At 39.1% G+C, this 13,883-nt stretch overlaps 1 protein-coding gene and 1 long non-coding RNA gene across 6 annotated transcripts in view; one reads left to right on the top strand and one right to left on the bottom strand.

The window, feature by feature from the left end:
- Positions 1-13,883, bottom strand: part of LOC107317000 (von Willebrand factor D and EGF domain-containing protein-like) — a 160,988-nt gene that overhangs the window by 118,313 nt on the left and 28,792 nt on the right. For all 3 annotated transcript variants that reach the window (XM_015869184.2, XM_015869183.2, XM_032445856.1), the window contains exon 2: positions 6,353-6,537. In XM_015869184.2, the coding sequence (XP_015724670.1) occupies positions 6,353-6,537 (185 nt within the window). The remainder of the gene's footprint in view (positions 1-6,352; positions 6,538-13,883) is intronic.
- The window catches only part of LOC107317001, a 38,023-nt gene that overhangs the window by 959 nt on the left and 23,181 nt on the right, over positions 1-13,883 (top strand). For all 3 annotated transcript variants that reach the window (XR_001556671.2, XR_004307952.1, XR_001556672.2), the window contains exons 2-4: positions 5,258-5,454; positions 6,382-6,544; positions 12,633-12,759. This is a non-coding gene — a long non-coding RNA (uncharacterized LOC107317001). The remainder of the gene's footprint in view (positions 1-5,257; positions 5,455-6,381; positions 6,545-12,632; positions 12,760-13,883) is intronic.

The following is a 13,883-nucleotide window of genomic DNA, read 5'->3' on the forward strand; positions in this document are numbered from 1 at the left end:
ACCGCTTTGCATTTCCTCAGCCCACGGTGGGGAACAATGCTATATCTAATTGTTCAGCTTCAGCAACATGCTCCCTCCTGCTGTGGACATTTGGCTACACAACACATTGGGAGCTATCTATTTTTTTCCCATTGGCCCAGCCAGCTTTGCTGCCACACTTTTTAAGATGATTTTGTTTTTAATTATGATAACTGTAGGAATGGTTGAAGTAGAAAGACCAGAAAGCGAGTTCTTCCATCTATTCATTTCTACCTTGACCTGAGTAAGTGACTTCAGCATGTAGGTAGGCATGGTGCCTCAGTTTCCCTGCCAGCTGCTTGACCTTGGGCAAAACCCCTTGCTGCTGATGTGCTTTTGTTCCTTATCTCTAAAACAGTGGTATAAGGGATTGCTGGAATGCTGTTAGAGCTTCCCTGCAGCAGTACTGAAAAGACAAATTCATTAACGAGACTCATATATCTACAGTGCTGCAGGCCATGTAGATAAATAGACAGATGCGAGTGCATTCTGGCTGCAAAATGCGATCTGTACCTTAAAGTGGGTCTGCATCCCCTTTTAATACACAGGAAAAAGAAAAAATAAACCAAAACAAGGAAACAGAATCCACTGAAATCAGAAGGTAGTGATTTTCTCCCTCTTTGTATTTTATCCTTGCCATAAGTCTGTGAGCTGTTTCAATGCTTGAGAAAGTATGGATTAGCCCTGCTGGAGCCAGCCCCCAGCATTGTGTGCAAGCTCTCCGATAAACCCCTGCTGTGATCCACAGCACCCTGGCTTTATTCTGGCGAATCTCATGCTGAAACCATTCAAGTGAAATTGTTTATTATGTAATATGCACAAATTACAAGGTATGGCAAACCCTTTTGACTGACTTTGTAACCAGGAAATGCAGACTGTGAGAAAACAGTGATTGGAACAAATTTTATGATACGGTGGCCAACAAAGAATTTTGGTCTAAATCAAGAATTTGTGTTTTCCTGGCAGCTTTATGAGACCAGCAAGTTTGCTTTCTGCTTTGAGATACACGCTGTCTACCTTAGTTGGGCAAGTTGCCCCATGCTGGCCAAAAGGATTTGCTGTGCAAGGCCTCTGTGAACCAGGAAACAGAGCTGGGAAGAGAAGGGCAATTGTATATTCATGTATTCAATGAGCAGCACAGATAAGAACAAAATAAAACAAAGGAAAAATGGGCAAAATGTCTAGGAGGAGAGATTTCGAAGAGCCAAAATGTTCAGGTTCCAGCTGTGGCATAATTAGCAGTAAATGTTGAAGCAGTCATTTGGGAGAGTAAACAGAAAATTGAATACAGAGGTAGCAAAAGACTGGCATTTAAGGCAAGGCATTTACTTGCAATAACTACAGTCATTGCTGCTCTAAGAATAGAAAAAAGCCGTGGGAATCTCACACCATAATTCAGTAGCACTTCTGAAATGAAGAATGAGAATTGTGCAGCTGCCTCCGCACCAGAGCAGACTCCAAAAGTTTTCTACAGACAGGAGTTTGTCTGCTGAGGAGTCAATGGTGAGAATCAGACCATGGGTTTGCTGCAGTTATCTAGGCAGTCTGCATCATTTACTGCACATGGCAGCACTAGTGCTGTGGCAGGGAAATTATCAGCTTTTCTCCTTTGAAATGGAGCTGTGCAGCAGGAAGAAAGCTAAGCTACGGTAGAGCAATGCTGCCCAAAGTTTGTCTTTTTATTTCTGAGTCCATTTGTAGGTCTATAAGTACATAGTCTTCTCCCTATAAATTTTCTTATATGGTTTTGAAGATGGTGAATCTTAATGGATGCTTGATTGAAATTCCATATAGTGGATAAGATACATTTGATTACTTCATTTGATGTGTTTTCTTGGACTTGCGCTTTGCCCATGTAATGGTACGTTAGTGACATAAACTGTATTGTTATTAACGCTAAACCTAGGTCATTTGCTGCATCTGTATTTAGGAGCTCAATGGCACAGCTAAGACAAAAGAGAGCTTCTCTAGCACACATAAAAAGCCATTTTTATGCCATTGCTTATGCTTTTTGAGTGCTCAGTGTACTTCTGTACTTTATCCGGTAGTAGTTAAGCGCTGGTTTTGATCTTCAAAGAGTTCTATAAACATGCTCTAATTAACGTTCACAACACCTTTTTGTGGCAGGTAAGCATTCATTAGGTATTTCTGCTTCACAATTAGGCACCTGCTAATCTTTTAAATAATTTGGTTCACAAAACCTAAATGAAAAAATTAAATTTGTTTCCTGTTGCCAATGATGGTGGGACACACCATTACTATGTAATCCAATGATGTCTTCTTCCATTTAGTTGGAGTTTGGACAATCAACTAGTTTGATTGATGGAACTCTCGGAGGTTCTTTATAATTGCACAAAGAAATCAAGCCTGATTGTTCTTGTCACTTGGGTATTGCACTGAAATTATGCTGTTAAAAATAAGTAGCACCATATGTGAGAAATGCATTGTTGTAGTTAGCAGGATAGGAGGCTTTTCGGTATATTGTTGGTTGAATGCTAAAGCATTGTGATTTTGCATCTGTTATCCACTCAAAACTTTACTTTGCCTCAGTTGTTTTTTTCTGTTTCTTTGTAGTAAGTTAAAGTAAATAAGATTTTTTTTTTTCTTTTTCTTGAAGTCTGGGGCTGAATGCCACAGAAATTGGTTTACGTCAGGAATATCTGTAGCAGCAATTAAGCCACTGTGTGTGTTGTGTTTCTTTTAAGTACTTCTTTCTGAACAATAGAGACTGTAATTGCAATTTATCTACAGAATGCTTTTTGCATGTCAGAAAAACAAACTAGAAAAACAAAACCTCATCATACCTACCATTATGATGTTGAAGTATTCTTGTATACTTACAAGAAAGAGAACTGCAGATGAAAACATGAAATAGTACCTTGATAGTGCTAGTTGCTTTTAAGTTCATAAAAAAATGCAAATTGAGGTAGGAATGGATTTAGAGCAAAATAAAAACTGAAACAGAATAAAAAAATAATAGCATACAGTTGAAATGTTTTATTTTGATTGTGATTATAAAATGTTCTACAACAGGTTAAGTAGGGGAGGAAATTACACTGAACATGGGAAAAAGAAATCTTCTTCTCCAGGGGCTACAATATCAGGCATCATAGGCAACTCATGCTTGCCATAAAGTGTCCTTGTTTGATACACCAAAGATTAGTGCATGAGCTTATGTTATAGCCTAGTATTTATGTGTGTAAAAGTAAATTCATATTGTTACAAATGCAGCTGATGAGCAAACACCAGCTCTGAAAGCACTATGCATGGGTAGGTATTGTTACTGGGCATTTCTAAAATGGTGCCATAGAGTGAGACATCTGCAGTTCTGCTGTAGATATCCTTGCTGGAGCACCATGGATATTAAAAATCTCCATTTCAGAGGACTGAGAGCTACTGATAGTTGTTCTAGTGGTGAGCCTGGATTTAATCCCTTTCTTTTCAACTTAACATTTTCTATTTACAATTGATTACCCAGAGCTGGAAATATTAGCATTGCTTTGAGAAGTAATGAATCCAACTCATGCATGCAGTACCAGGAGTATTATTGCTGGCTCCTGAACCAATTACTATTTGCATAATCAAATTCTTAATTGACATTTTTTCCTTAAGGTTGCAATGAGATCTACGCTTTTTTTCTTTTTTACCCTTGTGTAAACACGAGGAAGGAAGGTACAGCTGTATTTCTGGGTTTGCTGTGAGTTGCGGGCCTCACTTGCAAGGAGTCAGGTATAGCTTGGCATGGTTTGTATTTGCATTAAGGTAGCAAGGTGTGCTGCTCCTCTGAGTGATCTCTTATCTGAAGGTTGTGTTCTCTCTCCTTTCTTTGTAGTATTCATTCCTTTGATAGGGCATGCCCATCTGTACATGTAAATCTATGACTACATGCAGATGTATGTGCACACCCTATATTACCTCTATTCAGAAGCTTGTTTCTGTGCCTGATGTCATTTTTCCCCCTCATATTGGTTGTTAAATACATCTCTGTATTTTTTAATAGATTGTCTATGAACATCATATTGCTACCATTCTGAAACACAGTAGGGGCTTATTTACCCAATCTTCCTTTTGTGGTTTTTATTTTTATTGTTTTCCATTTTACAGTGGGTTTGGCAATTGTTTTAAAAACAGTTTATTGTTTTTGAACAGTAGGCCATAGCTTTGATACCTGGGGATACAAAATATACAAGTCTGTGTTGCTTTTTTGCTACTATTTGTTGTTGGATGGGGAAGTGGCTGTGGCCAAGACTGTAAGCTCAGGACAAGATTGTAAACTCAGGAAAGCTGTGCCTTCTTTGGGAGCATGGGGGAAAGGCAACAAAGAAGTAGGAGTTGGACTTGACGATCTTTATGGGTCCCTTCTAACTTGGGATATTTTATGATTCTATGATTCTATGAAAAACATTGAAGATCAGGATCTTTCTCTACTCCCCCAGGATAATTCAGCAGACAAAGCCAAAGTTTGAAATCTATTGGAATCTGAAGTTTTTCCCCACCTGAAGAAGAAATGCTTAAGGACAGCACTTAGATTCCAGAGATGGAGAATTCTGGAATACAATTGATATTTTCATTCAATTTGACAAAAATAACCTTTTTTTTCCCTGCCTTTTCCCTTTGCTTTTCACTTGGTTGTTTAATTGCTGGGTGAGAAGGTGCTTCTTAAGAGTGTTTTTCCTTACTTCCATTTGTGACTTGCTTCTGCTTTCTGCTGAACCCAGAGCTTTCTGTGGTTACTCAACAATATTGAGATACCTTCTTTTATTGTTGTAGAGCTTCTTTGTGGCAAGATTCAGATTCTGTGGTTGTAACCTCCTGTGTGCCCATCTATCATGAGATCTTTCTCCTCCTGCAGCCATCTCTTAGGACAGGACTTCTAAATCTCTGATATCATTTAAATCCCCTTTGAGCTCAGTTGGGTGACAAAGATCCTTACCTACCGTGCCTTTGAATTAAGAAGTTAATGTTACTTATTGATAACCAGCTAATTGCATACAGCTAGTATCAACAGAATAACAGAGACACATATTTTACAAGGTTTTGGAGTAATGTACTTTTTAACTTCCAAGCTCTACTGTCAGGCTTTACTTGGTGCCTTTTCACTTCTGTCTGTTGAGGATTTTGTCTTTGATTCATTTAATTAAAATCAGCTCACTCCAGCCAGAGTCTAGAATGCCCAATATTAACTGCTTATTAGGGAGTGGAAGCTGTGCAATTATTAATTTAAATTATTTTGTTCCAGAGGTTTTGCTCAAATTAAATGGAAAACCAAATTAAACAATGATTTAATTAAGTGGAAGTGATGGAACTTAGAGGCAGACTTAGAAGGTGAAGATCTGAAAGAAGCATATTCTTCCAATCGTGACATCTAACAGATGTAATCCTTCAACAGCAAAACAGAGATTTACTGTCATTTGGAGGATAATGAAGAAACCAATGGTAAGAATTATGTTACAAGATAAAGAACTAAACTAATGAATATAGCTCTACAAACTTGAATAAAAAACTCCATAGAAGAGATTAGAATAAACAAAGGATACATTGTCAGAAATAGATGTCAGGCAGTTGAAAATTGCTACATACTGAAAAATGCTGAAATACAATGACAAATTAAATAATCTTATAGAATGTATACATACTTACAGAACAATTTTTTAAAATAAACCAGATAGTGCACTGGGATATTGTTTCGAGGATAACGGCCATTAAATGACTATTTCAATAATGATCATGTCAATTTGTTCACATTAATTAGATTTATGGATTGTGTATGCAGAGAGCTAGAATTCCCACACAAGCAACAAATATCTATTAGCTTTTCATTTCATGTTAGATTATGAAGATATACATGTTGTGACTCGAGTTCACAGGTCTGTTTTGTATGGATGTGAAGTGCTACCTGTTAATTTCATTTCTCCAGCAGGGTTCACATCACCTAAAGTTAAACTTCCTGACACTCTAGATTGAATATATCATCTGTAAAGTCACTTACAGTTATTATTGTTTTTTGAGTAGTTTTGTTGAATGATTTGTTTGATATTGTTCTAATCTCCTGCAACTGGGCTGTGTGATATGGTAACAACTTTGCTTAGTGTCTCAGGCTACTGGAGCAGTAACAATTGATTGCAAGTTAAACATTACTGTCATACACATTAAATGCACATAAAAACAGAAAAGAACTGTTTTTTTTTTTCAGAGTAGTGATACATGAAAGAGTTTTTCCCATTACCTCCCACTCATCCCCATTGCATTCTACTGTCTATGAGGGTATAGAGCTGGCTGGAAAGGAAAAGGGTTCATTCACGTTCATCAGGGTTACCGCATAATTTTTACTGACTTCAATGCATCTCGTTGGCATTTCCGCAGGCTTGTTGTTGATCATGAACCGGTACCATGCTGGTGGCAGTGAGTGGTCACACACCAGGTCCTGAGCAGATTTTCGCTGCAGCTCCAGTGAGTCAAACCTGGTGCTGCGGTACGGGCTGCGGAGGATGCGATGTCCAGCTGGGGAGCACTCAGGAGCTGAAAGGTAAGAAATAATGGATTAAAGAAGGCAGTCAGTTGGATTCTGGCAATAACCACTGAAAATCACTTGAGTGTATCCACAGTCTAGTATTAGATATGGAGATTGGTCGCCCGGCATGAGGCAAAAAGGGTTGGGGCTTGATGATCCTTGAGGTCCCTTCCAACCCAAGACATTCTGTGATTCTATGATGCTTACGTTCATGGTTTGGCTATCAAGGCAAACAGTGGGAAATGATGAAATTTAGTATTTCAACATAGAAAATTAAAAGGTCGTACTGATGGAAATCACTATCACCAACAACGTTCTCTTGCATCAAAATAGGGGTGGCAGTGATGAAAGGGATTTGACTGTCTCCTTCTAATGTTCCTTCCAACCCAAATCATTCTATGATTCACATACTTTAAAACGCGTGTTTATAAAAATAATGAAAACAAGAAATACTATAAAAGAGAAAAGCCAACTGTGTGTTTTTTAGAAATAAGCTTGAGTCAGTCTTGCACCTATTGTAGCCACAGGTCAGACTTACCTGAGGCAGATACCCATAAAGCCAGGCACATCACAGCTCCTGTGTGTGCATGACTAAGTTTGACTCTAAACTGCTGCCCCTCAGAGTATGTTTGTTTACATTACCACTCTGTTTATTTTCATGTGTCTCATGATTCAGTGCAGAATATTCAGTATTTTCCTGTCACTTCATAAAAGGAAGCCTTCCAGTCATTTATTTTGTTTAAGAAGTTGTTTGTTAGCAAAAGCTGATAGTGTAGAAAAACAAAGCCTTTTCTTGTTTAGCAACCATTTGTTCCTTTTCTGCAAAGCCTGCTGTGGCTGTGTCAGCACTGCAGAGTGGGGCACAAGAGGAGGATGAGGCGGAGTTGGGCTGCTCTGCACATCAGCAACAGAAGGCTCATCTTGTTTCTTGCTGAAGTAGTCTTTAATTGCTAACAGTGATGTAGCTGGTAGAGAGCTCATCACAGGGGCTGCACGACTTGGTTTTGAGAGCAAGCTTGGCAGTTAGCGAAATTACCCCTTTGCACAGTAAATAGAGCATATTTATATGACACCGTTGGCAGAGAATGAGACCCTTCCCCATAATATCATTTTTCAAATGCCTCTTTTTGAATGATCACTCTACTTTTATGCTATGCCAGTGGCACTCTGAAACAGATTTATCATCTTAATTTTATTGACGAGATACTGAGAAGGTCAAAGTCAATCCATTTCTGGCACTGTTTTTAAAGATAATTTTTATTGTGCCAAAGGCAAAGCAATGGTATACAAGACAAATGGGGACAAAATGTAGCATAACAGAGCCTTCACTGCAAATTTCACAGAATTTAACTGTCGGAATTGCAACACAATTCCCATGCAAAATACCTCTGAATTAATACAATTGCCTTTTTAAATAGAAATGTTAAATAGTCTCAAAAGCCTCAAACTTTTATATAAGTAAGAGCCATTTTAGAAAGAAACACTTGGAAATTCTGCACCAGTTAGATCTGGGATCTGATCCCCTCCCTCAGATGTCCTCTTTGGGGATCTGCATCCAGCAGCAGGGACCAATTTGCCAAGTCCCAGCCCAAGGAAGTGACATTGCAGCAGACCAAGTATGTCATAAAAGAGAAAAGTTTACCTTATTATTAAAAACCTTTAAAAAAGGCAGCCTTCCTCCCCCCTACAGCCTCATTCAATATCACTCACAGCTTTAGGAGTGTTAATTGGAACAGGGCTTTGGCTTGTGGTGTTGATTGCTTGCTCTAAGTTCCTTCATTCTGAACAAGAAACAAAAGCATCTAAAAGTGAATGGTATTTAAATATGGCTCTATGCACAGCCTTGGCACAGGGATCCTGTGAGACCCTTGTAATGTAATTAATAACATTCAGTTTCTCAATAACAATAGTATCAAAAACTCCATTTACATGTAATTAATAACCTTCTGCTCAACCGTATTAGTAATAATCCAAATTCACACAACAGATTGTGGCCCAACTAATGATTAAGTGCTCTGTCTAAACAATGCAAATATATTAGGCATTGAGACACAGCTAATTATTTTCATCCTTCCCATAGTTTTGTTTGCAGTAGTTTAGAAAACACTACTTTGCAAATTAGCATTAGAAGTGTTTAGTGCTGGAGATGGGACGTGCAAAGGGCACGGAGGGACTTGGAATAGCAAAACACAAACCAATCCCAATTATTCTGTGAAATGGAAGAGGAATGGCTGGGGAGGAGAGGGGTGTTCACTCTTTAAACTTGGCAGTATTTGAGACAACAACTGTGTGTTCACCCCTGAAGAGTGTATTCATGAAACCCTTGAGCAGGAGAGAACTTGAACCAATGTTTGCCCATGTTTTGCAGCAAGCCCTCAGCAGGACAACCCCTTAATTATTGAGCTCCTCATGAATATGCTTCTTATTGCAGCCATATGATAATCACGGTAAAGTTTAACATGCAGGTCACAACATAATTCTATGATTCTATAAGAAAATTGTACTGCCTTTCCCATAGAAAATAAGATATCACTGAAGCCAGAGTATAGCACAAAAATGTTATTTAAAGAAAACCCAGAAAGAAACAATGGAGCCCTGCAGGTGGCTCACCCATGGAATGCCTGTCAATGCCTCCTGAAGCCACACAGTGACCAGATGGAGCTTTCTGGTCATATTCATTCATACCAGGTTCCGATGTCAAGTTTGGGTACAGTGATGAAATGCTCAATATCACAGTTGTACCTCCTGCTGTGGGGGTTAATAAAAGTCCATGTCTTGTATGGAGTTGCTCTTGCTCTCCTGTGTGTATAGGCTAGGTTGTCTCTAAAAGGAGATGTTTATTTCTTTACATATGAGAAAGCTATACATGTCATCTGCTTTATCCTCCTGCAAGGAGCTGCTTCTGCTGCCAGTCCTCCATATCATCTGAGAAACAGCTCTGATGTATTTGCTTCACTCAACTTCAGCAAGCAGCTTCTTGCTGCAAAGCAATACTCAGCAGCTCTGACACACTCAGAGCAAACAAAACCAATTACAATTGCAGCTGCTAAATGAAAACAGTGTTTGTGTATCTGTGGTGGAACAATACAGGTTTGCTTGGAAAATTTGTCTCCCCATTGGCATGGGTAAAGCTGCCATCAGTGCTGCAGAGGTTGAGATTCACATGATGTTAATGTGCAGGATGTTGTTCTATGCAAATGAAGTGAACAGTGGCTATGGGCTGACCAGTGAAAGGAGAGCTGCCTGCAGAAGGCAGAAGCATTTGGAAAATGGTCAGAAAGTGAATTTCTGCTGTGGTGTTCCATGCATGAAATCATAGAGTGGCTTGGGTTGGAAGGGGCCTAAAAGATCATCTAGTATCAAGTCTATCCATAGTGGGTGCCATTGTGGGTCACCCAGTGTTGCACTTCTTGGGCAGTGATGCTGGTGGAACAGATCACAGAATCATAGAACCATTGAGGTTGGAAAAGGCCTTTAAAATCACCAAGTCCATTCACCTACCCATACCCACTGTGCCCGCTGAGCACATCCCTTAGTACTACATCTCCACGTTTCCTGAGCATCTCTAGGGATGGTGATTCAACCACCTCCCTGAGTGCAAATGCTTCTGTGGGTACAGCCAGACACCCACTCATTCCATCTGATGCTCACAGTTGGAAGGGACATCAGGAACATTGGAACAGAAAGCTGAAAGCTCAAAAGGAAATCATGCGCGAAACATTTGCTTTTACTTCTGAGGGCAGGTGAGTGTGGGTGGGATGGCTCTGCCTGTCAGTCTCACTCCCAGTAAATATCAGTGGCTTACACAAAGAAAGGTTTACGAAGCTCTGAGATTTTGTTTATTTGTTTTGAATAGCAGCAGCAAATCAAATAATATCAATAGGTGATGGCAGCTCAAAAACCCTGAGAAAAATATAGTCTGCAAGCCTGAGGTGTGTGTTTGTTTTGAGTAAAGCAGTGCCAGCCACACAATATATTTAAAGGGCATCCTAAAGCTCCAGAAAATAGCTGGCAGACCATAAAATAATTTTTGTGTGGAGGGTGAATAAATGCCCAGTGATTGAGCCAGATAATAGGAACCAACAGCAGCTTTTGGTGATTGCCCTATGGCTGGGAAAGGGGTTCCCGGTACTGGGCTTCTTCTGGCTGGGCACTGGGAGAGCTTGGAGTCATACAAATGTGATACATTTGCTTACTTAAAGTTATGTGTGAAAATTCTCTTATTTTTTACATTCATATGAAGCACTGTTATTTTGTGAAATCCTTCCTTGGCAGATTATGAAATTTTCTATTTTTTTTTTTTTTTTTTTTTTTTTTTTGTTAATTGCTCTAAAATGCAGAGTTGAACAATATGTTTTCTGGGGCGTTTGAATTTCTCTTCACAGGAAAATTAGGACAGATTTTCATTTGGAAAGATCAGTCCAAAATGCATAGCATATTAAGCCATAACTCCATACCAGCAATAGCTCAGAACTGTGCTAGCTTTTTTCTCTTGTCTCAGAGATGGAAGGAAGGCTTTTCATCACCAGCCACTTGCATGGCCAGTAGCTGCATTACACTGATGTAGTAGTAACAGGTGAAAGCTTCTGAAGTTTTCAGTCTGTCAGTGCCATCCGTTTCCCAAAAGGATGATTTACTGTATGTTGAAAGAGAGCTTGGGCAGGAAAAGAAGGCAGTCAGTGGGAAAGGGAAATTCTTTCCAAGTTGCTAATGGATGTGCGCAAAATAAATGTAGAAGACTCTGATCTGATAACATCTTAAAATTCCTTCTGGTGGAAGCAAGCTACAGATGCACCGTTAGCAGATAGATAAGTTATTTGCAGATAAGAAAAATCTGGCAGTGTATTACAGGCTGAAGTCACATGCCTTATTTCACCAATATTTGCTACTATTTAATGCAATTATCCTGCATATTGAGGAGAGAAATTTTATTCCTAAAATGATTCAGAGGCAGAAATTTGTTGTATGAATGTGGCAACTAAAATAACAAGCTCAAACCATGCATGCTCCTCTGATAGGTAAAACATAATATATTTTTTATATCCATCGTATCTACTAAATAAAGCTACTTTCAGATAATTCAGAAGCAAAAGAACTTCCTACTGAACTGAAATAATAATGAAGCACAGTGAATAAACACCACACACTCATAATGACCAGTTCTTGAACAAGTCATAATTTGTTCACAGAATGAAATTGAAAGAGATAAATGAACTACTGCATAAAATGAAGGTAATTATAGAAATTTTGACCTAGAAAGAAACAGAACAGGCAGAGAAAAGACATGTCTCATGCATATTATTTGTACTGAATAACAGATGGAATTAAGAAGAAAAATCAGGCCAAACAGGGACACAGTTTTCGAGGAGTCTGCTGCTCAACATTTCCCCTTAGATATTACACTGTTTTGAAAATAAGGCATCTTCCGGTAACCCAGGCAACTCAACACAATTACAAACCATTTCACATATATGTCTCTTACGGATAAGCATTTCTTTTTTAAGGCAGCCTTTAGACCATTCAGCTCTGGGGATCTGCTACAGTCTGAGATAAAACACAGTCTGAAACACTTTCTCCTGTAGTGTAGACTAACCAGTGTCAGAAGCAGCAAAGTGGGAAGACATTCTTTTCCTTCTCCCCTCAGTCATATGGATACTTTATGAAATACCCTCAATATTTTCTACTTGCAGTATATGCAACTAAAACTCTTACTATAGATTACTCCCACCAGGCAGGATTAGTGAATATAATGCTTCATTCTTAGGGAATTCTTTTCTTCTTTCAGCACAAAAGAGTTAGCCCTGAGAGAAAGTATAATTGAAAAAAATCATCCAGCAATCTGAAGATGTTGTCTGTATGGTATATCTGAGTTTCATATACCTAGGAATAAGGTCACTTACCATTCTGGTCTTTTGTGAAGTAAAGCAATATACTATTGACAAACTGGGGGCCAGCATTCAGTTCTAGAGGAAACAATTATCTATTCATACTATTCATTTCTTATCTGGGCATGCATTTCTATTTTTAACTTGTGGCTTGGAAAGAAGGAATTGATTACATGCAAGCTCTCCTCTCATCTGTGTTTTCCCTGAATGCTTCACAGAACGGTGAGCTATGCACTGCCCCACAGGAGTATGAGGATAGAGGCAGCCAAGCATCTCTTACCTGAAGACCAAAAAGATGTCAAGAACGGTTGACAAAGGAGGTGACAACAAGAAGTTCCTGCAAAGGTGAGCAAAGTCTGGAGAACAGCTTGATGTGGAGTTTGGAGCACTGTCACTAGAGGTGTGCTGCAAAGTCACACTGACTTGTGTCTAGCGGGCATGGTAGGGGTGGGTTGGTGGTTAGACTAGATGACCTTAGTGGACTTTCCAGCCTTTCTGATTCTATGAAAGCATCTTGTTCAGTGTTCATTAAGCAGGATGAGGGAACCGCGCTTCTCCTTTCAGGGACAACACCACACTAGCAAACACCTGACCTTGATTTTCCAGTAGAAGTGTTGTCTTCTGAAACATTTCCATCTCTGGAGCTCTCTATGCTCTCTCTCACCAACACACAATTTGCCCACAAATAGTGCTGTGGAATAACTGGAAGGACACATGATCACTTAGATAAAAGCTCGGTGTGGCTAGATGGGATGGGGAAATTCTGTGGCTTCCTTGCTTTGCAAAGGGTCGCCTCATTTATTGAATATGTCAATTAGAAAAAGCAAAAAAGCCAAATTGTGTCAATTGCTCAATTATACTTCACCAAGTCTCATCCCCGCTAATTCTGGCCTGGCTTCAGAATTCAGAGACAGGAAGGCTCAGCTTCTGAATACAGAAATCACTACTGCTGTGTCAGAAGAGAATTAAAAACCTCATAAATCTCCTCAAGTTATCTTTAAGTTAATGGGGATGCCTTTAAGGACTTCTGAGCAATCAATAGGAAGAAAATTATAATTATTGTTATTGATTGGTCTATTTTGCTCTCATCCCCCAGAATGAAAAAATGACACAATATGAAAAGGTTCTTTCTTACGCCCTAATCTCAGTTGAACATACATTTGCAAATGCAGCTTTCCTAAATAGAAGCAGCAAAAACAAACTCACATGTTTTGATTTTAGAGCCACTGGGCTCTATTCAGATGGAAATTTGAATTCCATGGTTTATCCCTTTGAGAGTTGTAGCTGTTTCCATACCTAAACTGCAATGCAAGCTAATTACAATTTGAGAGCCACACATTTTTCCCGACTGCTCCCTTGGTAAATGCTGAATTTTGGCGACATTTCCTCCACTTCTCCAGTTTAATTCTGCATACGGATGATATAGCATTGGGGAACTTGTCACCACTAACTTATTGTCCATGAATCCA

The sequence above is a fragment of the Coturnix japonica genome, chromosome 7 (assembly GCF_001577835.2).
Source record: "Coturnix japonica isolate 7356 chromosome 7, Coturnix japonica 2.1, whole genome shotgun sequence".
Taxonomy (NCBI): domain Eukaryota; kingdom Metazoa; phylum Chordata; class Aves; order Galliformes; family Phasianidae; genus Coturnix; species Coturnix japonica.